Here is a 26532-nt window from a genome sequence, read left to right on the forward strand (position 1 = left end):
AACGAGGCTGATTATGTGATTAGTAATTATACTACCTGGAAATACATGGTGAGTAAAATAATCACACAAGCATCTGGATATTAGTGTTAATCGGTTTTGTAGCTGCTTGCAGCTGGAACTGTGATGTTCTGTTTTACCCATTACAGGTTACAGTGTTTTAACTTTACTTAGTGACAGTTTGCAGGAAATATCAGAACTAAAATATTAAACAGGGCAAAAACAAAATAAAGTGACGAAAATAAATGAACAATGTAAACACAACCTCATAGCGTTATTTTGTTACAGCACATTTTCTTGCTTAAACTCTCAGCTGTAACAAGTGTCATTTATTTAAATACTCTCCAAATGTATTATCTCGACTGAAAGAACGAGATCCCGGATACAAGCGGCTGAAATGGGTTTCCTCCGCAGGGTGGCTGGGCTCTCCCTTAGAGATAGGGTGAGAAGCTCGGTCATCCGGGAGGGACTCAGAGTAGAGCCACTGCTCCTCCACGTCGAGAGGAGCCAGTCGAGGTGGCTCGGGCATCTGGTCAGGATGCCTTCTGGATGCCTCCCTGGTGAGGTATTACGGGCACGTCCCACTGGGAGGAGGCCTCGAGGAAGACCCAGACACGCTGGAGGGACTATGTCTCTCAGCTGGCCTGGGAACGCCTTGGGATTCCCCCGGAGGAGCTGGAAGAAGTGGCTGGGGAGAGGGAAGTCTGGGCCTCCCTTCTGAAGCTGCTGCCCCCGCGACCCGACCCCGGATAAGCGGCAGAAAATGGATGGATGGATGGATGGATGGATGGATGTCTGTAAGCAATCGGCTGTTAAAACCAAGGGGTCTGGAGACAATGACCTTTGTCTGCATACTTCTCGAGTACTAAATTAACGTTGCTAAGTTACAAAGTTAGGTCAAATCCAGCATTGCAATAGTTACAAAGGCTTAGTTGGCATGCACTTAAGTGATAAACTCATCACAGTCAGCTGTTGGTGGAATCTTTTCATAGAGCAGTTTTTGATTGATTATTGTCAATCTAATTATGATATGATTGAAATAGTAAAAAAGAAAGTTTACTTTTACATTCCAGGGTTTTAAGTAATTGACTTCATTTTTGTTCAGTAAACAAGAGCATGGTAGAAAGTGTTTAGTAAGTTTGTCTACTTTAGATGCGATTTAAATAATATTTGAATCTAGTAAGTTTGGATCTTCCACAATATGTTAAGATCCTACAGTTGGCTGAGGGTGTATATTTGTTGTAAGCAGGTATCTATGGTTACACATATGCTGATCTGTATGGATGAGTGGCTTTCCAGGAGACAGATAGAACATCATGGTTGCTAGTCAGTTTGTCCTCTCACCATTTCCTGTCTTTCTGGTTTTGTCTATTTTCAGCATACCTTGACTTTTTCAAGGTAAGCTGCCTCAGGAAGTTTTGTACAAAACATGTCTGTGCTCACCTTCTGATTTGGAAGCTATGTTGAACATTCTGCTTAGTCTATGGCTTTTTGTAACATTCAAGAAAAAAACCCACTGGAGTGGGTTGGCTAGGGAGGGAGTCATTGACTCCCCTCCCTAGCCAAGCCGGGGTTTAGTCCCAACCCCAGCGATGTAGGCCGTGGAAAACCTTTACAACTTCATAGAGTTGAGCCATGTTGAGCCCAGTGGAAAGAGTTGTGATTAGAGGTGTGCTGAACATAATCGTCTGATTTCCGTGAAAAAGAGTATGATCAGTGATCGCCAATCACTGTCTCTTGTTGCCGATCACCGAAACTGATCACATTTATCTCCTTTCGCAGGCTGCCTGCCTCACTTGTGAACAGAGCAAGCGCAGTGTGAACGCGCAACAGTGCAAGTGCGTGGCAACAGATTATGCATGTTTTACTTTTAATCAGAAGAGGAAGAATTAAAATCTTTTGACTCGTTTTATTCTCTCTTCTGCCCGGATTCCTTGATGCCGTCAATGTATCAGCTGAACCATAAAGGCAAGACAAAACGTTTTTCCAAGTCCAAAACATAAACAATATTTATTAGACAAACAACTAATGAAACTGACAAAACTCAATAAAATCACAAACCAGCATCCAATTCAATATTTACCTCACTCCACAGACATCCACACACCAAGACAAACGCTACGGGGAACCATTTCACCGACGCACCGTTCCCCGGAGACAGCATCACGGGTAACAACGGAGCGATCTGAAGTTAAGGTTCCGGGTCCTATACTTTTAAAGGGAGGGTGTGTTTCCCTTCTCTGTTGTATTCAAATTAGGGGAGTGTCTTTAGTTAAGTTTATTTAAATCTAGTTAGCTATGTTCCAGTATAAACCTGTTTTTAAGATCAAAGAAGTGTCATTTTCTTTTGAATGGAGACAGATGTTTTTTATGACACTGTCCCGAGAGGAAGCTCTACTCTGTTTGCAGGACCAGATTGTTTTACACCAGCTGTTAAATCTTATCAAATGGTCAAAAGGTTAAACTCACACACAGAGCCACAACCCCCTGGTCAGTCCACAAAAAATCTAGCTGTCTTCTAAATTAGAGATAACTACACGCCAAGTTATTTTAATTCAACTTAGTGTAATATGTTTCAATAGAACTATTCTACATAAGAGATTACGCTAACTGAACCATGAATATAATTTGAAGCGAATTTTCTTATTTGAAACATCATTAATTTTATCTAATATTTAACATATGGTTAAGTTTTTAAAGCTAGCATATTTTAAACTTATTTTCTTAACAGTGTGGAACTATAACTCTTTGAGAGTGAATGTGGATGTTTGCGTGTTGTGGCGGAAAATCACCTCGGAGGTGAAGCACGTCAAAATGCATCAACACAATGAATCTAATACGGCATTTAAAAAACAAGCACTTGACAGAGTTTGGCTACATCGAGGCTCTCTGCAGGAAATAAAGGACATCCGGAGCAATCAGACAGCAGGTAAAGCAGCACACAACACTCCCGCTGATTAGCATCAAGGTCAGAAAGCTAAACAAATAACCCAAAAAATAATTCAAGTCTTGGAGCTGGCTGTGGAAGACACTGGGATCTCCTCTCGCTCTTGGACCACCACTATGCGCTACCGGTAGTAATATTTCACAGACTTGGAGCTGCTCAACCTCCACCAGTGAACTCTCACACCGAACATCTGCTTACAGCTGCAGCATATAACTAAACAAAAAAGATTTTAGATATGTATTAAAATATGTCTTTATGTCTAAATTATGTGAATTTATTGCCAGATAATTTTTCCATTTTGCCAGATAACATAGTATCATTTATACCTAAAGCAAAAACTGAACAGCCAGTCCAGGCAATTGGCAGTGATCAGCGATCGGCAGAGAATCACCTCATGGATGATCGTATTGGAATCAGCAGCAAAAAAAACCTGGTCAGAGTATCCCTTGTTGTGACGTTTGCAAACCTCTTCCCTCTTTGCTTACAAACATGTATTTGGTAAATCTCAGTTTGAAGGACGAGTTGGTGCTAACCTTTATCTTCCCACTAGGTTTCTAAAAGGATCTACATTCCAAAACTCCTAGAATTGAATGCAGAGTGTTTGGGTGAGGCTGCAAAGCAGGGGGTGAAGGGTCCTCTGAGTTCTTTAGACGGTTCCTTCACTCTGTGGGTTTAGCAGTCCTGGCTGTTCAGTGTGTTTTCTCAAGCAGTACATTTTGTCTCGCAGCCTTCAAAGTTTCCTATGCATCATAAAAATCTCGTCTTTGCCCTCTGCTCACCTCATTGGCTGCAGAGGCAGGGAATTTGACTTGCAGACTGACTTTATATGATCAGAGGCGCTACATGAACGCTGTGATGTTTGTTTGTGTACTGGAGCACAGCGTCAACCTAGAAGTTAAATATCACTCCTCCTACTGTACTTCACCATGCCGCATCTATCCACGCGCTGTTGTTACATAACTTAACTACTTAGTTTATGGTTTATTCATGAGGCCTATTTTTGCCCAGGCATTCTGAATGAGACCAGAATCTCTCCATCTCTCCACGAGCCCTGAGGGAAAAAACAGGCAAGCGAGCGAGCGAGATCGCAGACCTGGACAGAATTACCACTTCACTGAACGAAAAGGAGAAAATGATCCTCGCAACCCATTCTGCCTACTCCATCCACCCATCTGACCCTCATCATTTCATTTTCTCACCAGCTTCATCTGTGTACATGTGCCTGTGGGGATGTGTGGGTGTGGGTGTTCGGCGCTGCTCGGAAGGCAGCGCTGCCACTCTAGATGTCGACATGAATTTATTTACAGTATGTAAAGTAGCCTCGCAAATGATGCTACCAATCTGGATAGGACAGGAGTTGGCTGAGAGGCTGTGGTGCTTGTGCGTCACTGAGGATACAGTGCAGCTTTAGTGTGTGTGTGCATGTGTGTGTGTGCGTGTGCGGGGGTGTGCGTGCGTGTGTGTGAGATGGAGAGGAAGTCGAGACAGGACGTTGCAGCAGAGCCCTCTGCTGGTGGAAGCAGAAACCATCCCGTGTGTCGTCTGGTCTGCTGTGTTTATCGTTTTTACATTTTTAGTCAGTCATAACTCTATGACCGCTAACGGGGGAATAAATACTTGTTAAGCCCAAAATTGTTCATATCCCTGGCTGATGTAGAATTACTTTTTATTCAAGCAAGATGTTTGCTTCTGACTCAGGTATCTCTAAAAATATAATGCAACAATCTAAAAGAACCAATTTTTTTTTAAAAATGTGATAATTGCTCCAGCTTTTTACTGGTATTTTCACTAGTCCTTTAGTGATGAGCTCCAGGTCGTCAAATTGCAAAGTCAAATTTCTTCTACATATATTCTTCTTGTATATTTGATACAGCATTTTTTATGAAACACTGGAGATAACATAGATACTTGTTGTGCTATAAAATGACACCATGTGCCTGGAAAATGCAAAGTATGCCCCCTCTCCCTCCTTCCATTACTCCCAATCGGAAGAAAGATTTTGCAGCATAAACAACTTGAATTTAATTTAATTAAGATTTCCCCCCTCTTTGAACCAGACAGTAGAACAATGCAAAAAAAGAACTAAATATATCCAAATAATTTCAGTAAAAATTAAAAAAGAGGCAACACACAACCCACTGCTGGTGGTGGTCTGATGGGCCGGTGGTATCAGGGCCTGGCAGCCTCGCCTCTGTCAGTCCGCCCAGGGCAGATGTGACTACTATCCAGTAGCTTAACCATCAGTGTGTAAATGTGTGTGTCAATTGGTGAATGTAGTGTGAAGCGCTTTCGAGTCCAAGGGACTCGACAAAGCGCTATATAAGTAGAGGTTATGTACCAATTACTATTTCCTATTTTATTATGGACCACAAGCAGTCGAGTTTCTCCCATCTGAATTTAAGACATCTAGATGTCCATTGATCTTGGGGACATTTAGAATATGGATGTCCTGCATTAGACGTCCATCAGAGGAAAGTTACTGATGGGGTTGAATTAAAAGATTCTTAAACTGTAAGCCTTCCAGAGGTGTGAATAATCTTGGGTTTAACTTTTAATGGTCAATATTTAGCAGGGTTATGGACCCTGCCACAAATAAAAATATATCATTCTGGTATGGTTTTGTGATGACAACAAAGACTTTGAGGTCTTCATTTGAATTTCCCCAATCTCAGCCCAAAAGATCTCTGCGGGTCAGAGCTGTTTGGGCAGCAGAAAGGAGGAACATCACGCTGTGAGTCAGGTGATCATGGTGTCCAACCTGAGAGGTACAAACGGTAGAAGTGAGAAAACATTTCTGGCAGTTTCCTGAGTACCTAAATCGAACTCATCGGCAGTAGATTCTTTGGACATCGATGGTGTGTCAGAGTTGGCCTGCCTTTCCAAGATTTCATCAGGCTGTCTTAAACTGGTATCTGGAGGAACTTGTGGACTGGCTGACTGGATTCTTTGACGGTTTGCTGAATTTTAACAGGGCAAACTGGTGAAAGCCAGAGTTAATGGTGTTCAAGTAGATCACTGCTCTGTTGAAAAATAAGCCTCATTTCGCATTTCTGTCATTTACATAAATACCACTTTCTTAAGAGCTCATATATAAGAATCAAATGGGTTTTATTGTGGTTGTTTTGCTTCCCAATTGCACTGACATTAGATTCAAGTATGCCCCCAAACAACTGTCAGCTCCCTTGAAAGGTAGATGTCATTTTTCAATTTCAGTTTGTCTCAAATAGTTCCTGTTAGCTTGGCATTTTGAGTAGAAGTATAAAGAAAAAGAAATAGAATCGGACTGTTTTATACAGTTTTTCATGGCCTGCTGAGCCCGTAGAGGTTTGCTGGCGGCAATATCAAAACAGAGGCAATGATGTCAACGACGGAGCTGAAGGAGACATGAGTGTGTCTGCTGAAGAGGAATAAACTGAGAGGCCTTCTAAGAGTTGCTCCTTTATGACTTTCTAAATGATCATCTTCCTGGTTGACACAAATCATTAACCTTCAACAGTTGCAACAGAAAAGATTTAGAGAAAAAAAATCTTTTGTTTGTTGCCAACAGATTAAAATATCATTATTGCCTTAGCTGCCAGGTCAGTATTTTAAGTATTAACTAGGGCCAGAACGCTAACACAACACTTTTGATGAATGAATAACATAGTCTTTAACATATTAAAAATGTGAATAATCAGGTTTTTTGTTTTTAAAAAAAATAAAAATAAAAAAAACGTCCCAAACTAGAACCTTTATATGGTACGCCCATAAATCTGATTTATGGGTGGATGATAACAATTTAGAGTTTTGTTTCACAAAATAATTCACAAAACTCTAAATTGTCCACTGGGGGTTCATTTCTGCTTCAAACACAAACAGACTGAAAACACTACTGTTGTGATATAGTTGTGCTAGAAGGAGTTAGCCTATCAGCAAAGCTATTCAACCTCAAATATCATCTCAATGCTAAACATGTAGCGACAGCACAGATGCTAATGTCAGCATCCACAGACCATGAATGAAACTGAAACTCTGAAAGCTGAAAGGCTAGAAAGAAACTTTCCACCAATCTGATGATTGAAGAATCTGAAGAACAGATTAAAAACACATATCTTTGTTGTTGAGCTCATATGTCTATTTAGTCAATAATTTAGGACCAAAAAGAATTTTTGAATAGAAAAACAATGAAGAAACCGTTATATGGAGAGATTTAGAGACCTGTACTAACTTTAACCAAATGGCCTGTTACTCCACACATTCAGTGCCTTCTAAATGTTAAATGACTACAGTTCTTGTGTATGTGCGCGCGTGTGCGTATCTGTGTGTGTATTTATATAATATGCATACAGTAGGTGGTGATAACAATGTCACTTCAGTCACTTTATCTTTTAGATTCTGTTGGTTTTGTGGATTCTTGAGTGGGCCAGAGTTCATGTTGAGGGATTATTGTCCCCTGATCCATGTGTTCATTTTCTTCAGTGATTTCCTCCAGTCAGCCTACATCAGCTACTTCTAATCTGTCCACTTCAAATGACACATTAGCCCAGGTACACCACAGACAGCCTGTTAACATTCATCAGTGGTGGTCAGTGGTACCCACTTCCACCATGTATCCATACCGGAGCTGTTCTTCCTCTAAGATCGAAATAATGAATGAATTATCATAATGTGATCAAAAGAAGGCTTTGTATTAACCAGCAGGTCATCTAATATAGTTTATAGGATGTTATTCAACATGTACATTCTTCATTAAATGACATAATAAAGTCAGATTGCTCTGACAGGTCATCTCTGTCCTCCAACAAACACTAAGCTCTTCATTTAACAGGGAAACTTGTCCCACATTGTCTCATTTTGACTCTCTATTTGCTGTCAGCTGTTTGTCCAAAATGAGTCGCCCCTGATCCCATTTCCAGTAATCACCCAGTTCCTCCACTCCTCGGTGGCGGTGGAGTCTCCATGCCTGTGTTCCTGTTGTTTCCTGCTTTTCTCCTTGTGTTCACTTGTTTTCCTTCCTCTTTGCATGCTTCTGGATTCTTCATCACACACGCAGACAGAAAATAACATGTCAAAGTATACATTACCACCTACTTGTGGTTCAGTGTTAATGAATTCACCTCAGATTTTTTTTTGTGGAACAAAACTCTTAAATCATCCATGGATTTTTTCTCTAACATTTTTGAAAGTGGCCACTATTGAGATACTAGTGGTTGACTTTTTCAATCCAGGAGCTGCATTCAAACTTGTAAACTTGCAGTTTCCAAGCTTCTGCCTCACAGAGCAGCCCTCCCTAGTGACTCCCCTACTCAGCTCCTTCAGACTAGACAGCAGCAATTAACAACCACCTGGTGGAACTGTGCATCTGCTGAGGTCACTATAGCAGCTACTTCTCAGTGCAACACTGGTAAAAACATTGTTAAAGGGTTAGTAGAAGAGAGGTTGTGAGCTGGAATTTTTCAAGAGGCCCAATTTCAAGATTTTCAATTACAAAGTCAAATTTATTTAAAGCCATATTTAATACATGTAGCATTTATGTGATTGTGCTAGAAAATGGCAAAATGCTTTCTGAAAAACACATAATACTGCCACTTGTAATTGATGTGCTGAGAAACAGCTACTGACTTGAAAATCTTTTTAAAATGTGAAACACGAAATAAGCCAGAAGTGTTCCCAGAAATTCACATTTCCTTTTGTGTATTTAGATTTTTGCTTCTGACCTTGCAGGACAAAGCCTTACTAAGGCGCTCATTCAGGACTCTGCAGTGACCCTGTTCCAATGCCATTCAGTTAAACCAGGTTATCACCTATAAAGCTGCTTTCAGAAATGGATAAAACTAATTTCCTTCACTGCAAGTGACACATCAATTCATTATATGTCAGATGGGAAGTGCATTCCAGATGAAATATTAAGAGACAAAAACAACTGGTGTTAGAACAGATGTTGGGGTTAGTTTGTTATATTTCCACACCCCACCAACTGTCACATTTCTTCAGCTTGGACATTCTTCTGCTTTCTGTTTTGTCACAGCCCCGGTTCTGCTTTTCTTCTCCTGTCATTATCTCCTGTCTCTGCGCTGCTCTCCTCCCTTGCCTCTGCCTTCGAAAGAGATGATCCAGAAATAAGGCCATAAATAAGAAATCAACGGCCTTTTCTGTCCCCCCACATTACAGGCTTTTGATGAATGCTTTCTGCAGTAGTATTACTCACTGGCTTCAAATCAATGCGATAATCCCCCCCCACCCCCTCCACCAGATTGATTTCGGTGGCAGTGACAACAGCGCAGAGGGGTGCAGAGCAGATCTGTACACTGTAAGCTCTTTTCAAAATACTTGCAAACGAGAGTTATATAGGTGCAGCTGGTTACAGTTAGCAGAATAAATGAGCGCCCACAAATCACAGAGGCAGGAAAGCCAATATAACTGATCTGTAGTGGAGATAGCAGTGTATTTTTAAATCTCTTTATCCCCATTTATCAGGCTCTAAAAATGGAGGCCAGGCAGTTAAAGTTCCACATGAGGTTGTGTTTGAAATTATTCAATGAGTAATTCAAAGTTGTCAGTGGAAAGGCAAGGAAAAAGAATGCATTTGGTATCAGAGTACTGTGTAATCAATGCCATCAAGTTCATACCACTGTAAATAAGTGTTGTGGTTGCTCTGGAGGAGCTGCATAGCTCAGGTGGAAAAATATGTCAGTATGGTAGCTATTAGTTGTGCACTCAAAGAATTTCTCCTTTTATACGAGAGACACATAAAGAAAGCCGTTGTTGAATAAAATGAGTCCCATTTTCAATTTGCCACAAGTAAATGTTTTCTTGCACTAGAACCCAATTATTCATTTTTCTCTTATTACACAGCTGCCATTTTATTGATAAAAAAACCTAATGTTACACAGATTCTTACAATTTCAATTGAACATGAATCTGTCAAAATGACAAAAGACTAGACCTAACATGATCTAGATGCTTGTTTCCATCCTGATAAACACCAATCAGAATCCACCGGCAGATAACTGGGAGGCTGTAAAACAAACAGAGCTGCAGGCGTAAAAGTGGACATGATGTCTCTTGTTCTTGTTATCACAGTGGACGTATATTTTGATGTTATACCGCTTCCAGTGCATATTGCTGGCTGAATATGTGTTGTGTCTGTGACAGAGGAGAGCCAACAAATAGGGATAAAAGAAGCTCTGCAGCAATTTTACAGCTGGATTTTACAGCTTTGGTATAAACATAACAATATGGCAGATCCTAGAGGAAGGAAACAGCCAGCTTGTAAACATAAAGAGATGTCCCCAGGCTCTCAAGTGTTAGAAAAGAGAGGCAGTGGATGGACGGAACTTTGGATTTTTCTTTACTTTGGAAATTATGGGGGTTAAGGGGAAATAAAATTGAAAGTTGCTAAATTTTACACGTTGCATTTTAAGTTGTATGCTGCTACACAGAAAGAATGAAGTGTATGATTTTGGCAGAAGAAGAATCACAAGGCTTTTTGCACAAATACAATAAGAGGCCATTAGACATAGTTGTTGGGAACATTGGACATTTTCAGGGATGTGAGAAAAGTATTTTTGGCCGGCTTTGAAATGTTAACTAGGCATCCATAAGCAATCAGCATACAGAAGCCAGAATCAATCAAAAATAGTTTGACTATTTTCTCTTGCCATTTGGCTCTGTTAGAGTTGTTGGGTGATGGATCAAATCCCAGCAGTCAAAAGGTCAGCAGTGGAGGGAAATATGGCATATTATAATATGGCTGGTTATAACAAGGACTGAGGCATATTAAGAGTAATATTTAGATAAATCAACTCAAACATGGACTGTCAGTCAGGGATCGTTGTCTGTGAGTTTTGCCTGACTGAGATCACATTTGTAATATGAGATCATTTTTGTCTCAGATTTCCGCCACCCTTCATTAAAAGCTCAAACAGTCACTCGTAGAAATAGTTCAGCACCTGTAAGGAATTTTCAGATTTAAGTTTATACACATGTGAACCACTGATAGAGATGTCCGTTTTTCAATTTACAAGAAGCTGGTTTGTCTAGAAGGGAAATACATGAAATGATGGTCTGATTAGTGGAGATGAAGTATTACCCATCCAGCAATCCCTCAGAACAGGAATTGAAGGTCAACACTAAGCAGACAAATGTGACAGGCCACGACAAAACACGGAAGAAGTCTCCCTGGGTATTTGAAGTTACTTACAGATTCTAAGAGTGTGGATTCTCAGTCATCAGAGGGGAAAGAGGAGACTGATAACCTAAAGAGACCTCAAACAGGAAAAGACCAGCGGCTGAGTAGATGTGAGAATCATGTGCATATTCTACCCAGGAGAGGAACTGACTCCAGTTGGAAGGACTAGAGGTGAGGCAGCGTAAGGTGGATTCAAGTTTTCAATTTATTTGTGGATGGAAACCAGAAGTCAGACTGACCTTGGTATTTAGAGCTTTGCAGAACAGAACAGTTTCCAGACTTGGGGGGTGAACTGGGGACTATGGGAAGACAGGATGTTTTGGGGTATGCACGAGACAGAAAACATGACCAAGAGTTGATCCTCGGTCTGCAGACCGCAATGATCTTGTGGGTTTTAAATTACTGATTTGTGTTGTTAATATGAAATGATGAATGAATAAAGTACACTAACTTGACTTGCTTTATTCTGTGACTGTTTCTGCAGATGACAGCCGAAGCCATTCTGCGCCTGGTCAGTGACCCTGTGCTGCCTTTCTACCCTCTGGACATTGTGTTGGATGTTCAAAACAAACTTAAAGGTAACATATGATGTAAAAATAGTGGTGAGACTAAAACAGATGTAAAAAAAAAAAATAGTAATAATATGAAAACATATTTGAATTTACACATGTGCACTGTTGCTATAATAATATATTGAGTTCAAGAAGTAATTCTGCCAGTTGCAAAGGGTTCTGGTACTTTGCAGCCAATTCCAGAATGGAGCTGGGTTTGATTATTTTTCTCCACTTTTACACATTTTCTCCTTTTTCTGGTGGCCATATTGCCCTCATTATAATAACAGAAACAGATTTAGTTAATAATGGCTCAGTTCCACTCAGTGCACAAGAATTAGAGCCTTGATGCACAAAGCTGGGATCCTGGAACAAGCACACCTGCTCAAACTGTCATGCTGTAATTTGATGTTAATAATTGGAGCTAAAAGATCTTCTGGAGAAAAAAAATCACTTTTTAAAGTACACCTACAAAAGCGGCTGAAATTCTCTCTGGATGAAGCTGGACTCTTTGAACTTACGCTGTTCGTGATTTTAGCCGAAGAACTCTGGTGCAGTGTTGGAGATTGTAGTTATGTTCACTCCATGCTGTTCTGTTAGGTTCCCCTGTGCAATCACATGGCAGTCAGTCAATGCATTTAAACCTGTAGAAATGGTGAAGAGAAGTTGCTGAAGATTAAACTCAGCATCACAGGAAGGTAGACTCTGGTTTAAGTTGACGTGAATGTGGTATGGTTGTTGTTTTCTAACAGGCTGGTCTGAGTATTGCAGATTAACTGGGATTTGCACCCACAACCTTTTCTGTTGTTTACTTAGAATGGTTGAAAATATTCAGTAGTCAGATTCTGTTTGGACAGAAAAGCCATTTTTTTAGGACAGAGGAGAAAGGGAAGACTGGTTTGGGATATTGGTTATTTCATTCTAGTTTCATGCTCCATTGTTATTGTGTTTCTTGCTTCCTTATATATTACATCATCTTGTTTCTATTTCACTGTTCAGTCTTTTCTCAGTGATTCTAGTTTATTTATTCCTTGTGTCTAGTTGTAGATTACTCTTATATTCATTTTTTTAGTTCCCCTGTTCCCATGTTCTCTCTCTCTCTTTCTCCCTCACTACCTGTTAGTCAATCAGCCCGGTCAATTGTTCCAGTTTTCACACTCCCAGTATTTATTCACCTCTCTCTAATCTCTTCTTACTCATTCCTTCCATTTATCCCACTACTTCCCTGTTTCGCCCTGCTGGTTTTTGTTCCCTGGGATTTGTTTTTTGTTCTACTCTGGTTCCCTGGGTTTTTTTTCTTTTTCTAAGTTTTTGATCACTTTTCCTATTAAAATGCCAACATCTAGTCGGTGTCTCTGCCTTGCTGCATTTGGGCCCATCATCACCACTACATTATGACAGATTAGCAAGGCATTTTTCCCCTTCTAACACATCTATATAGGGCCATAAATTTCAAATGATGAACTACATAGATTTTAATGCCATTCATAGTTTTTTTTTTCCTTTTAGACATTTTAGACATTTCTGATGCACAGGTTAGAGCCACAAACAACATCCAACATCTGGATGACGAACTCACTTCTCATGGTACATGGTATGCTGGGGCTGCTTTGAAATATTTATTTCTGCTTCAAAGATGATCTGATTGGATGCTGGTAAAGACTGTTGTGTTGAAGTTGCGCTAAAAGGAGTTAGTCTATCAGCAAAGCTATTCAAGTCTAAAGAGAAACTCAATGCTGAACATCAGTGACGTGCGGTCAGGGGAGGCCCTCACCTGTCATCATGGAAAAATAATATAATAAAATCATTTATAAAGATATTTTCACCCTGTGGTTTGTACTATAAAGTACCTATTTTTCATTTAATTCAACCATATCTGATCATTTTTTTCTTCAAAATCGCTGAATTTTTGCATTTTCCCATTCAAATGCTTGGAAGCGAAGCCGGTGAGGCAGCAGTGAGCTGAGCCTCACCTGGGACTGTGCAACCTCTCGCTAACTGCACCGGTTGCCATTCTATGAGAGCATGCTCCTCCTGTCTGTACGTCGCCAATAAAATGGTTAAAAATATTGAATGTATGAACTGATTTTCCATAATTTCGCTTATGTATTTAATGTACTGTGTTTTTATTGTCACCAACTGTGTGTGTAACGTGTTCCGTGTGCTGAGGAGCGATCATAAACGGCAGAGAACAGATTCGAGGTGAGGCAGGCAGTTCTCGTGCCTCATCGCTGGGGGCGCTCATGATCCCAGACATTGTGACTCCACAACTGCAGAGTAAGAGACGGTAACAGCGAGCTAGGCATACAGTAGCTGCGCTGATACGGAGAGCGAGAAAGACGTGGTTTTGAGTTGTACTTTAACGGTTTCTCCCTTTGCTGTTAAGCACAGCACGAAATTAATAATATCTACATGTCAAGTTTGATTGAGATAACGAATTATTAAGCATCACATGTTAAAGAATAGTCTTTTTGCCCTCCAGCATTGTACGCATGCGCGAAATTTCCTTATGTAAACAATAACATGCAGGGGGTCTAGATTTGTAAATCCGATTAATTAAGTCGGTGCCTCACCAGCTATGAACCTCACCGCACATCACTGCTGAACATGTAGCAGCAGCACAGACTATGATGACTGTAGAACAGGTTCAAATCAAAAATGATCTTTTTTTAGCTCATGTGACTATTTGTTTTTCAATCATTTGGGAGTAAAATTGGTTTTTGAGAATGTTGCTCTTTTATCAATGTAGAGTTTTTGACTAAAATGTGATTAATGGGAATCAATTAATTACAGACCATGCAAATAACTCTGTTAAAATATTACGTTTTTTTTTGTCTATAAGACTTAGACCATCTGAACCAATCAGAACAGGGAAGACTGAAAAACTGAAGGCGTATAAGTAATGTGTGTACTGATTTGAAGATGAGTTGGTTTGTTGTTGCATGCACATTTGAACTTTAGATAGTGGCTCTCTGTGTTTTACATAGACTAATTTACATATGTTTGCATATGCAACTTTCTCCATTTTAAGTAAGCAGTTCTTTAGTCTGAAATGAACCCAGCCCACATTTCCATTGCCAAACATTCAGCAGTTAACATGCTGTACAAGCTCTCAGGCCCTGTGAGCAAAAATAGGCTTATTCAGTCACACTCTAAGAGCTCGCAAAGACTGTCCTTGAATATTAAAATGGCCCTTGAACAAGGCTGAAAAAAAAATAGACTTTGATGCCTGTAGCCTGCATGCTGGCATCATGCAAATGCAGAGTAAACAAAATGAAATGTTACTTCCATCAAGAAGTATCCTGAAAGTACTGGAGTTTCTTCTAAGCAGAGTCACAACTAAATATAGTCAGTAGAATATGCACTGTGGAGAATTCATTCTTCATCGCCAGGACAAAATAAAATCTGTAAAGCGAGGATTATCGATCATCTACGGACCATGATCTGAGATTTAAAGCGCTGTAGGCGAGTGGACGGTCCTCACGTAGCTCCAGCTCCAAGTCTCATTCATTTTGTCACTAAGGCAATCACTCTAAGCCTCAGGTTCACTGGCTCTGTCTAAGCATATAAGCATTGTCCCATTAAAGCCTAGATTGAGTGGTTATGCCTCCTCATCTGAGACTAATGGAAAGATTATAACCTGAGAGAGAAATGATTATGATACCTGCCTGTAGCCCCCATGTCTGTTCCTCCATCACTCTGTCCCTCTGCATCCCCACATTTCTGCTCCCCAGTTTCTCTTCTCTTTCACTTCTTTGTTCAACATAGTAACATCAACATCTTATTTTTAATAAGATTTATTTATTTTATTTTATTTTTAATGCTTAGCTACTCTTTCTTTAATACATTGAATACATTGTGTAAACCTGAATTTCCCAATATTGTCTATGCATGTGCTTTGAAAGGCGATGTATGTTGCCTTCTGTCCAGAAGGCAATAAACAGATTGACAATGAAACTTCACAAGATAAATGACAATGAGACATGAATGACGCTGCAGTTAGGTGTTGACCTTAAAGCGAACCTTGGAATATGTTTTATTTTAATTGTACGCCTTTGATAATTTGACATTATGCCATTGTGGTTTATAGGACGGCGTTATTTATGCTCACAATTGGTTTTATTATTCTCATCAGCCACAAATATCAGAGAGGCTGCAGTGACAGATTTTGGAATTTTTATTGAGGTTATTAAATGTAATTCTATGTCTCACTGTAAATGTGTCAAAGTTAAAATTGGCCGTTAGCAAAGGTGCAGATATTCTAAATGCTTTTAACCCGACTGTGGCTTCCTCACAGCGTCTTTACACTGCTTTACAGTGCAGAGAATTCAGGATGGAGTGAACTAACTATAGAAAATGGTGGCAAGATAGAGACTGTGTAGCTGGTAGATGATGATGAACCTTCATAGATGAACTCGGTTTAAACAAATGTCATGACAAGGTACTTTAGAAGACACATAACATCAAATTAACGTCTTGTTAGATAGAAGAATATAATCGAATTAATGCAAATTGAATGGCATACATCTTAGTTGTAAAATATAGACAAATTCAGTTTATGAAAATTGATTGAAAGTTGCAGTTCCACTTATTGCATCGTCAAGTTTTTAATTCAGCAACCACTTTACTGACCAAGCATGTGGCGACAGGGGAAAGAAATGTTTCCCTTTTACAGAGAGAAAGCAACGATTAAAAAAGAAATGCAACTAAAATCACGCGCTATCATCCTTCTACCACTTCCTGTCATCTTTTTCATAATCTCCAGCAGTAGTAACATATAGTTGTTGATTATATGACTCTTGTGATGCTAAAGTGTTTCCTTTGCAGCTTTGCAAAATACACAAATTTTGATAAAGCTGAAAAGCCACCTCAAGTGTTTCCATTAAGCACATTTATTTTCAAAATGTCAAATTGCACAATTTTAAGGTTGATGGAAACACAGTTGCTGTTGCAGTAAGCAGTGTGACTGAAGATAAACACATGGGCGAGTTTCTCTAGATCTTGCTGAGTCATTACTTCTTTAGCTTTAGAAATGTTCTTCAGGTGATAGAAGGCTGACTTTGTAACTGTCTTTATGTGTCTCTGAAGGTTCAGGTCAGAGTTCATCACTACTCCCAGGATTCACTCTAATCATTAGTTCCTATCTCCAACAGCTAAGGTTGTGTGCTGACTCTAGATCGTTCCTCTTTTGGTCCAAAGATAATAACTTCAGTTTAATTTCTGTTCAGCTGGTAAAAGTTATGGCACATCCATACTATGATTTGTTCTATGTGTCTACATAAGCACACTGTAATGTAGAGCATGTCTATCATCTTTATGGTAACTTATCTTGCTATTTGAAATTTTTCCAGTGGGTCCAGCAACGTATTATCATCAACAGAACCAGCACTGTGGTTCTTCCACACTCTGAATTTGTGTGGATGTCGTTGAACACTTTGATGAGGGCAGTCTCAGTACTGTAGTAACCATGGAAACCAGACTGAATGACATCAAAGCAGTTGGTCAATGTGAAGAAATTAGTTAACTGTTGAAACAGCTTTTACAATAACCTTACCAATGAAGATTGGAGATTTCAGAAAAGGACTTCCTTTAATTCTTCCATTTAAAGGTACTGTAGATCTAACCTTTATAGATGTCACAGTGAACACGGAGCCCAGTCTCTCACCACCTCTGTTCAGCTTTTAGATACTTGTTACCAGTGGAGCCTTTCTCCATGGAGATGTTCTTCTGACCTTCACCTTAAAGGGAGCAATGGAGTCAGTGATGTCTGAGATTTTCGATTGTAAGTTATATCTCAACTCATTCAGTGAGTTAAAGGATAAAGTGGAAGTGGAAACGTATACCAGATTAAAATCTATGCATTTATCTACCTGTGCATGAAAAATAATGAGAGTTGTGTTTTTACCTTCTTGAAATGTATTAAAGTTCAGGAGGTGTGAATGTTTCAGGAAAGTGTTGTACACTGAGTAAATTATTCACATATGACTGCATCTAATGACTCATGTGTGACTGTTGAAGCTACTTATTATTTTAACTTCATGTGATGAAGAGCTTAATATGAGACTTGCTTTGTTAGCACTTTAAAACCTTCATATAATTTGAAAAATTATTTATTGCCATTAGTTTTATTAGTGCCGTTGTTCTTGGCGACATGTTGCCTGTCAGTTCTTTCGTTAGCAGTAATTTTTTTCCAGATTGCCACTTCAACTCCCTTATTGATCAGAAGAGTGGTCCTGCTGACTAATGTCATTATAAGAAACTTGATGTGAAAGAATTCAAAAAGCATAACAGTTGTCAAGCCTGATTTTTTTTTTCAGTTTCCAGTTGAGATGTAATAAAGACTATAATTCATCATCAGTATAATATCCCCAGAGCTCAGTCCTCTCTCATGACCCGCTGTAGACAGGGCAGCACTTCTTTATTACCTGCAGGATTGACGGCTGAAATGTTCTGCCTCCTCTCAGCTGCAAGTGGGTCAGAAAATGCTCTTCGTGTTGTCTCTCGTTCTGCATCAGAATCGATCTGAAGATTCTTTTATTGGTTTAAAAACCAATAAACCAGTCTGGACCCTACCTATTTATTAGATTTACTTCTATCACACAAACACTGAGAACCCACAGGCCTTCAATGTAAACCCAAAGTGAGACTAAGAACACATAAGTGAGATGACTCTTTTATTATTATTATCCACATTGATGGAACAGCCTTCCATCTCACCTCAGGGCACCAGAAGGTATTGATATTATTTTTAAAAGTAATCTCCAGACTTACAGTTGTACTTTGGCCAGTTTTTATTGGTGACACTGTTAGTGCATATCTCAAGGGCTGAAACGGTTAATCGGATTAATTGAGATTAATCAATTATTGAAATAATTGTCATCTAATTTAGTAATCAGTTAATGGTTAGTTGGAGGGTGCAGGTAAAGTCTGCAGAATGTGCCCATTTTTGTCAGATTAATCGATTATTTGTGAGAACAATTTAGAGAATAACAGATTTCTAAAACAATCATTAGTTGCAGCCATCTATCTATCTATCTATCTAAACGGTTTGCTGTTAGTTTTTACATCATTTTCTCGTTTCCCTTATTGTAGTTGAACTGTAATATTATGTCATGCTCATTTTATTTTCCCAGTATTTTTTTTTTCCTCTCATATTTTTGACAAACTCACATTGCATTAATGTTAAAATACATTTTTCATTTTCAAAATATCAGGTTATGGCTTTTGTTGTAATCTGAGACATATTCAGAAACTTTAAAATAATTCTGATGCAGTCAAGCACAAATGTCTATTTCTCGCACAACATGAAAACAGAAGGTAGGAAAGAGAGAAAATAGAAATCTGATATTTGAGGAACATCTTGATTGATAGGCAGAGGTTAATGACCAGAACACAAATAAATACAAATAAATACGTATTGGTATTGAATAATATAGTTGAAGTCCACTGAGGCATTTCTCTCTACTTGCTTTGTTTTGGAGAAGGACGGGGAAACCAATGATTCACCACAAACCAAGGACCTGTCTGCTCATCTATCCTGGATATTAAGGTTGCAGACTGAAAATACCAGCGTGTGCAGAGGGTCAAGAAATCACTGTGACCTCACATAGATGAGTGCAAATAGTGCACCTCTTCTGAATTTAATGGCCATGTGTGTGCTGGCATGTAATTAGAGCTATAGATCTTGTAACAGGAAAAAGCTGCTAGTAGATTACAGCATGACTTGTATTAAAGAAATAACTGTAAGTACACTTAGATAGAACATTATTCTTTATTCATTCTCACTTAATGAACCAAACAAAACAAAAAAAAGGGGGATTTTTTTTTTTGACAAAATTATTTAAAACTAATGTACATGCAGGGAAGTCCCGAGGTTCGATGGTATCTGTAGAGATGAATGTAAAAATAGAAATTATTCTGATGAATAAAAGCATCTCCTTGAGTGTGTTTTGTTTTTCTCACCTTTCTTCTCCCTGCTGCTCTTATCTCAAGAGTCCAAGTCCCAACTGCATAGATGAATGCAAACTCTCCCATGTATGTCCCAGGGTGTCAAAAGATATGATGGATTACAACAATCAAACAATATTTCATGAGTCCCAGCTGGCTGTGAGGCGAGCCATTTAAATTTGTAGGAGAATAGCTCCCGCTGCCTATTTTTGGCCCCTCTGTCTTCACATTTTTTCCACCGATGAGTCACATTCTGTTGCAAACCTGCTGTGGCGCCGCGATATCAAGACATACCAAATGCTGCTGATTAATATCTTGGATGACAGTTTGCCTCCTTCCCAATAATGTTTATAATAAAACTGGAATTAATCCTGGGCTTCCCTTGCTTCTTCTCAGTCCTCACTGAAGGACTGTTGCTGCACTGATTTAGCAAAAATCAGTGCAGCAGCAGATGTCTTCAGGTTTCTGTTAATGTTTCAAATCGCAGAACAAATTCTGAGATAAACATATAAAGAGAGCTGAAACCTGGATGTTTACATAACAGGTTGTTAATTATAAATATCCCACTATTATCCCCCAAAAATATTAATTTTGTGTAAAAGAGAAATAAGTCATTCATAGCACAATTAGTAAACTGGTCAAATATTTCATGCTTTTTATTTTTTGCAATTATGATGATGGCTTACAGGTAAAGAGTCTCAGAAATTTAGACTATTACATCAGACCAATCAACAACAGATGCTATAAGCACAAATGTCAGATTTGTGAAAAGTATGACCACGTCTATGCAGTTGTGTTGGGACCCTTTGCATGATTGACTGCATCAATGCGATGTTGTGTAGAGCTGATCAGCCTGTGGCTCTAGGAGTTTCCATTAATTACCCTTTTCATAGTATTCTAATTTTAAGTTGGATAAAATGCGACATGGCCGTTCTGACTGCAAACGTTTAGAAAACGATCAAATATGTATGTGATTTCGCATGTGGAAGGGGCACAAGTTTGGTTTTTCAGAATTGAGCCGTTCAGACAGACAGGATGTGGCGTTCCTTACACCACATCAGGGCGTGGTGTTGTGCATGGCGTTACACACAAAGATCATTTCTGATCAGAAGATCAGAAGAAATGAAAATAACATACTCTTTGACTGTAATAAATGATCATATGTTGCCACCTTGTGACCAAACTCGACATTATGAAGCAAACTTAGCTATATAGCTTACCTGCAGCGCCATTCCTAGGATGTATTAATGTGAAAGTTCAAATAACCTGGTAACAGACTGATCGGAAGAAATGAAAAAAAGGATTTAGAAATGGGAAGAAGAATGGTAAAGTTCACTTCCAAAAACATGATATCTATTAAATAAATTTGGTTCCTTGTCTTGATGGTTTGTAGAATAAAACTCTTTTCTTCTTTTTTTTTCTCTTTTTTTAGTCAGTGAACTACTGAAAGCCTTGTATTTAAATAGAAGTGACAAATTGTCACCTCCACTTTTCTTCAGGAGAGTGAGTCACTTGTCACTCCAGAAGTGGATTGTGAAATGCTGCTCTGGTGAAATAACTAATAATCCTCACAAACTAGAAGTTGTGAAGTGGCAATAGATTTTCCTTTATGCGGTTCAGGCTGACTGTCAAAATAACCCTTTTACTATAACTGAATCTTGTCTAGGGCTGCACAGTGGCGCAGTTGGTAGAGCTGTTGCCTCGCAGCAAGAAGGTTCTGGGTTCGATTCCCGGCCCCGGTCTTTCTGCATGGAGTTTGCATGTTCTCCCTGTGCATGGTGGGTTTTCTCCGGGTACTCCGGTTTCCTCCCACAGTCCAAAAACATGACTGTTAAGTTAATTGGTCTGTCTAAATTGCCCCTAGGTGTGAGTGTGTGTGTGCATGGTTGTTTGTCCTGTGTGTCTCTGTGTTGCCCTGCGACAGACTGGCGACCTGTCCAAGGTGACCCCTTAGTGGGGACACCCTTGTCCCCACTAAGGGACAAGGGTGTAAAGAAAATGGATGGATGGATGAATCTTGTCTAAGTGTCCATTACTGACAAGGACTCAAGTTTCACTGCCTTAAATGAGTTACTTAAAATAACATAAAATACACAAACCAAGCTTAGAATAATCAAATAAAGAAAATATGAAAGGTTATGCACAGTAACCTTAAAGAATTATCTATGATCAGGTTAAATCAAGGTGACAAAGCTATGAACCGAAAACTGCCTGTGCTGAGCCAAACAAGATGCTGTTAATGAGAACTGCAGGCTAAAAACATTCCTCTTGCTCTGACTTTAAGTGCCAAATGTTTGGAAATATGTCCAACATGGACTGAATGGCTTTGTTCTCTTCTTCCGCTGCCATATCCAAACCATAACTACAGATACAATTCTCAAACAGTGCAGAAACTCAACGGCGTCATTTACAACTCCTCCTTCTGTTCACTGATTGGCCAGGATGCATCCCGAGAAATCCAGTTCAATGGGAGAAATATGAGATGGAGCACTGAAGGAAGATGAGAATCCATTGGAATAGGAAAACAATGGCCAGGAAATATTGGATGTTTTGGAAAGTGTAGCAGTATTTAACTGAACACTTTCCTATGCCACAGGGCAGAACTGCAGTAATTAGATCTTGGGGATCATCTGACAAACTGTTGGCAGCTTCTAGTCCCAAAAACAACCATTCACTCTTTCAAATGTCTCTAAAATGTTCCATTTCTCTCAAGGCCATCCACTGAGTTCTTTGCAACCTTTAACATCTTCAGCTGCCGTCAGCTTTTCAGCAACGGGCCGCTTGCCGAAAGCTTAGCTTTAAATAGGTGAGTTTAAACATTGTACCATTCTTCTTAGTTCACCCTGGAGCGGACGACTGGCTGACTCAGTCATTTTTTGCTGTTCTTTGATCCACTCCAACAGTTCCATTTTCCTCCATGTCTTTTTGTTCTGGTTTCCATTTTGAAGCATTTAGGACGATTTTAGCTGAGTTGCATCATTTTCACACTTCTTTAAGCCCCTTTCTCCTCTCCAATTAACTTTTTATTCAAGGTAAGCTGTTCTTGGGAACAATGTCTAGTGTCACTTCACTCAGAGGGAAGTAGACTATAACTAGTGTGCACAACATTTACTGACTTCTTTAAATAAGGACCACCTGTCAGAATGAATAACTTCACTTTGGTTTGATTCTGTGTCGTACCTGTAAAGCTTTGTTACTGGAACAGTTGTGAGCGCACATGGAAACGGGACGACTGCACCACATTAGGCGTTCTTTCTTTTCCCTACAACGTGCCAAACACACAAATTCAACAGTGGCTGTGCTCATCTGTATGAATGGATAAAGCCGTACTCTCTGTGAGCGCAGTACAACTGTCTTACCTCCACCTTGGCAGATGACTGGCTGCAGAGTGAGCCCTTCACAGGGAGACGTAGCAGAGACGAACTCTCTGTAGGAGTTGGGCTCCTAAATTTGTTCTCACATGGAGATGCAGATGTGAACAGATAAAGGGCTCTCGACAGTCAAAAGGAGACGTTTCAAGCAACTTAACGCTGTGATGTTTTTATCCAGGCAGAAAACCTCTATTGTCTCGTTCATGTGCTCAGGCTCTGTGAACAGCAGCGCCATGTGTAGGGAGGGATCTGTGTCAGATTACCTGCTGGAGCATCCCCATGGTGGCGGGTGTCAACCAGTAGGAGATAACAAAACAGAAATATCATTCTTTTCTTCCAAACAAAATGGGGTTTTAGCTTATTAATGGCTTGCTCTTTTAACTTATAAATTTTTTTTTTCCCTTCTCCAGGGGAAAAATATAAATAAGAGCAAATGGTGCTGTATACAAATCCGTGCAGCGTCTTTCAGATTTATATATCTATGTTTTTTTCTAGCTATATTTGTTAACTTTTGTTTTTAAGAGCAAAACACAACACCAAACAAAAGCTCAGCAACACAGTTTAAAGGAGAAACCAAAGAAAGTTTCAGGGCTTTCCTGGGTCAGACTTTAGAACAGGTCAACAGGGCAGGAGCCCCGACAGTTGGGGGCCCCACAGATTTTTAGTTTCTGTGTTTATTTGTGTGTTATTGTTTTGTTGTTTTTTTTTTAAGAAATGTATGTTTTGCAAACATTGTACTTTATTTAAAACTCCTGGCGCGAATCAGTGTGAATTGTTTAGGATTTTATGAAAATGAACAAAACTCAAGTATTTGAAAAATATGAAGTTATGGTACTTTTTTTGGACAACATGGAGCTACCAACCAGGTAATATATTAGACCTGCATCAGTTCAAACCCATTGATGTAAAGGAGTACATATTAATGTACTTTAATTTGCATTGGTAAAATCTTTTATACCAATAGAAACTGGTTCCAGCCCTGCGGCCCGCACCCTGTGAAACTGACCGTGATGACCGTTTATACATTTTCAACATGTTATAGTCCAAGTCTATGAGTTAATAAATGCACAACAGATGGTGGACACGTCTTGTTCAGTGTAGTCCAAAAAGGGTTTCCATCCAAGGATATCAGTGGACAAAGCATGACAAAAAGTCAAGAGGGTTGTTTTCCAAAATAAGCCTCGTCCACCTAAAAACAGGAGACCACTTGTTGGAAATCCATTGCAGTAAAATCCTCTTTCGAGCACAAAAGGTTGTTAGAATATTATACATCAAATCCATTTGAAAAGGTTTCTACATGTGAAAGCCATTGTGAAGTATCTTCATGTTGTGTTTTTCCTTCTTGTTGCTGCTCAGATAAGAATGCGGTATCGCCTCCCCTGCTGTCCTCAGCCTCCACTCTCAGAGACCACGCGGCGTTCTTCCAGTCTGAAGCCATGCGACCGGCAAATGACCCCAAAGAGCGTGACCCCTCCCACGTACGCATGCTGAACGACGTGCTCCGTGATCTGGAAAAAAGCTTCATCATGCCACAGACACCGGCCGGAGTGTTCAGGTACACACTGGACAGACGAAGCTCCTGTCGGATTCTGTTTACTGCTGAGCAGTTTCCTACCAGCCCTGAGACGCTGTCTGCTTTTACATTTTGAAAAATGGATTAAATATTAAACACTCACAATATTAGTATAAAAAAATTGAGAGTATGACAAGAGATCCGCTATTTGCTTTCAGTAAAATTTATCTTGCTTCGTGGTTTTTTTATGTGCAAAATCTAACATGTTCTGCTTTAGTTAATAATTCACGATGGTTCAGAAGATTCCTACAGGGTGAAAATAATTAGTTGTAAATTACTTTAAATTTGTTTTTGGCAAACTAGCAAGGAACTTTTTCTCTACGTATTTTTTTCACCGTCTTCGGCTCATTAACTTTGGATTTCTGTTATTGAAGAGTCACTCATACACAGCAGCACAGCAGTGGGAGTTTAAACACTTTTTGCACGTTGTTTTTCTTCCAGTCAGCCTTTAAGAAAAATGGATGCATTCATGAACACTTTCAACTTTCAAAAGAAATGAAGGGAGAACCCTGTAAAATGTGTTTGTTAAATCTTAGTTTTATTAGAATAAACTAAAATCCTCTAAAAGCTGTCAGACAGTATGGATCCATGTCTGCAGGTGTCTGCAGGGGACATGATTCATATTATTTTGGGGGTCAGCTGGACTGTGGCGTTTATGTCCAAAAGAAATAGTTTTTTAGTACAATACAGTTTTTCAGACAAGTCAAATATTAAGCAAACTTTAAGTTACATTTAATCAGAATTACAAATGAATAATCCAAATCAGGGGAGCACTAAATATTCTTGCATAAAAGTGTTTCAGACAAGTTGATATTATTTTACTGTTATTTAGGAAAATATTAATTTTGCTAAATAATAGTATTTAGCTAAATTTAGTTGAGAATTGTATTAAATATCAACCCTAAATACCTAAATATGTATATGTATGACAACATTGGACCTCAATTATGCATTGTCTCATTTAAATAATCAATCAATTCATAAAGTTATGGGCTTCTACTTCCAAAAGTAGATAAACAGAAGGTCATGCAGAGGTTGGCTTAAAGTTTTCAGGACTTCTGATCACGTGGAACTCGCTGCTAAATATAATCATTTGGAGTAAAACTGTTTTTTTCTCCATTTAAATGATCTGCTGTATTTATAGGTGTAAGTAGCACATTGATGCAGAGTCGTACAAATTGCTCCCATCTGCTGGACATGATGGGCATCGTTTTATTTTAATGTAACCTGCTTTGTAAATCTGCTGCAAATATGAAGGAAAAGCAGGAATGAACAATGGATATTATAGTGGTTTGTGAATGAATCCCAGAGATTTTGGGGGCTTGTTGCACTCTTTGAATCTAAGTTTAAATATCATACACAGTCAAGAGAAAATGTAGATACATCTGCACTACAAGGATTATAGTGCAGAGGCAGTGCTTAGTGGTCAACCAGACGGGGGATATTAATCCTGCATAAGGTGATTAAAAACAGAAAATAGTCAAAGTAAAGGTTCACCGCCACGGTTTCCTTATCAATAGTTTTCAGTTCCCATCAAATAAGAGGCAGTATTTTCTGACTAGAATATTATTAGGGCAGACAGCTCTGAAAATCCAATTTATTGCAAAGTAAGATCAAGCAGATCTACGTGATATGCTCTTTCATTTAATTCAGTTTAGCCCAATCCTTCTCTTAAAGTCTGAATTAATAACAATTAAAAAGCCATTGTGTGACACATATATCATTCCAAATCATGTTCCAGTGAAGGTCAAGCACTCTTGAGTTTAGAATGTATAAGTGAAATGCCAGATTTGTAAATTTGACTAAAGGTCATCAGCCGAAGTAATTAGGTGATTGGTCAGTGTGTTCCACTTAAGGGCAGATGGTTTTATTGAGTGAATAAATTGGTTTTAAATAACAAAACTAATTTTGACTGTGCTCCTACAGGGCACATTAAACGCTGTAAACAGAGATCTGAATGAATTCTTCCTTGACAT

General features: G+C 39.1%; 1 protein-coding gene across 2 annotated transcripts in view; it reads left to right on the forward strand.

Annotated features, from left to right (window-relative positions):
- naaladl2 (N-acetylated alpha-linked acidic dipeptidase like 2) overlaps nt 1-26532 on the forward strand; it is a 415941-nt gene that overhangs the window by 379158 nt on the left and 10251 nt on the right. For both annotated transcript variants that reach the window (XM_017304561.1, XM_008407820.2), the window contains 2 exons: nt 11599-11692; nt 24340-24538. In XM_017304561.1, coding sequence (XP_017160050.1) covers nt 11599-11692; nt 24340-24538 — 293 coding nt within the window. The remainder of the gene's footprint in view (nt 1-11598; nt 11693-24339; nt 24539-26532) is intronic.

The sequence above is a fragment of the Poecilia reticulata genome, linkage group LG4, assembly GCF_000633615.1.
Source record: "Poecilia reticulata strain Guanapo linkage group LG4, Guppy_female_1.0+MT, whole genome shotgun sequence".
In the NCBI taxonomy this organism is placed as follows: Eukaryota; Metazoa; Chordata; class Actinopteri; order Cyprinodontiformes; family Poeciliidae; genus Poecilia; species Poecilia reticulata.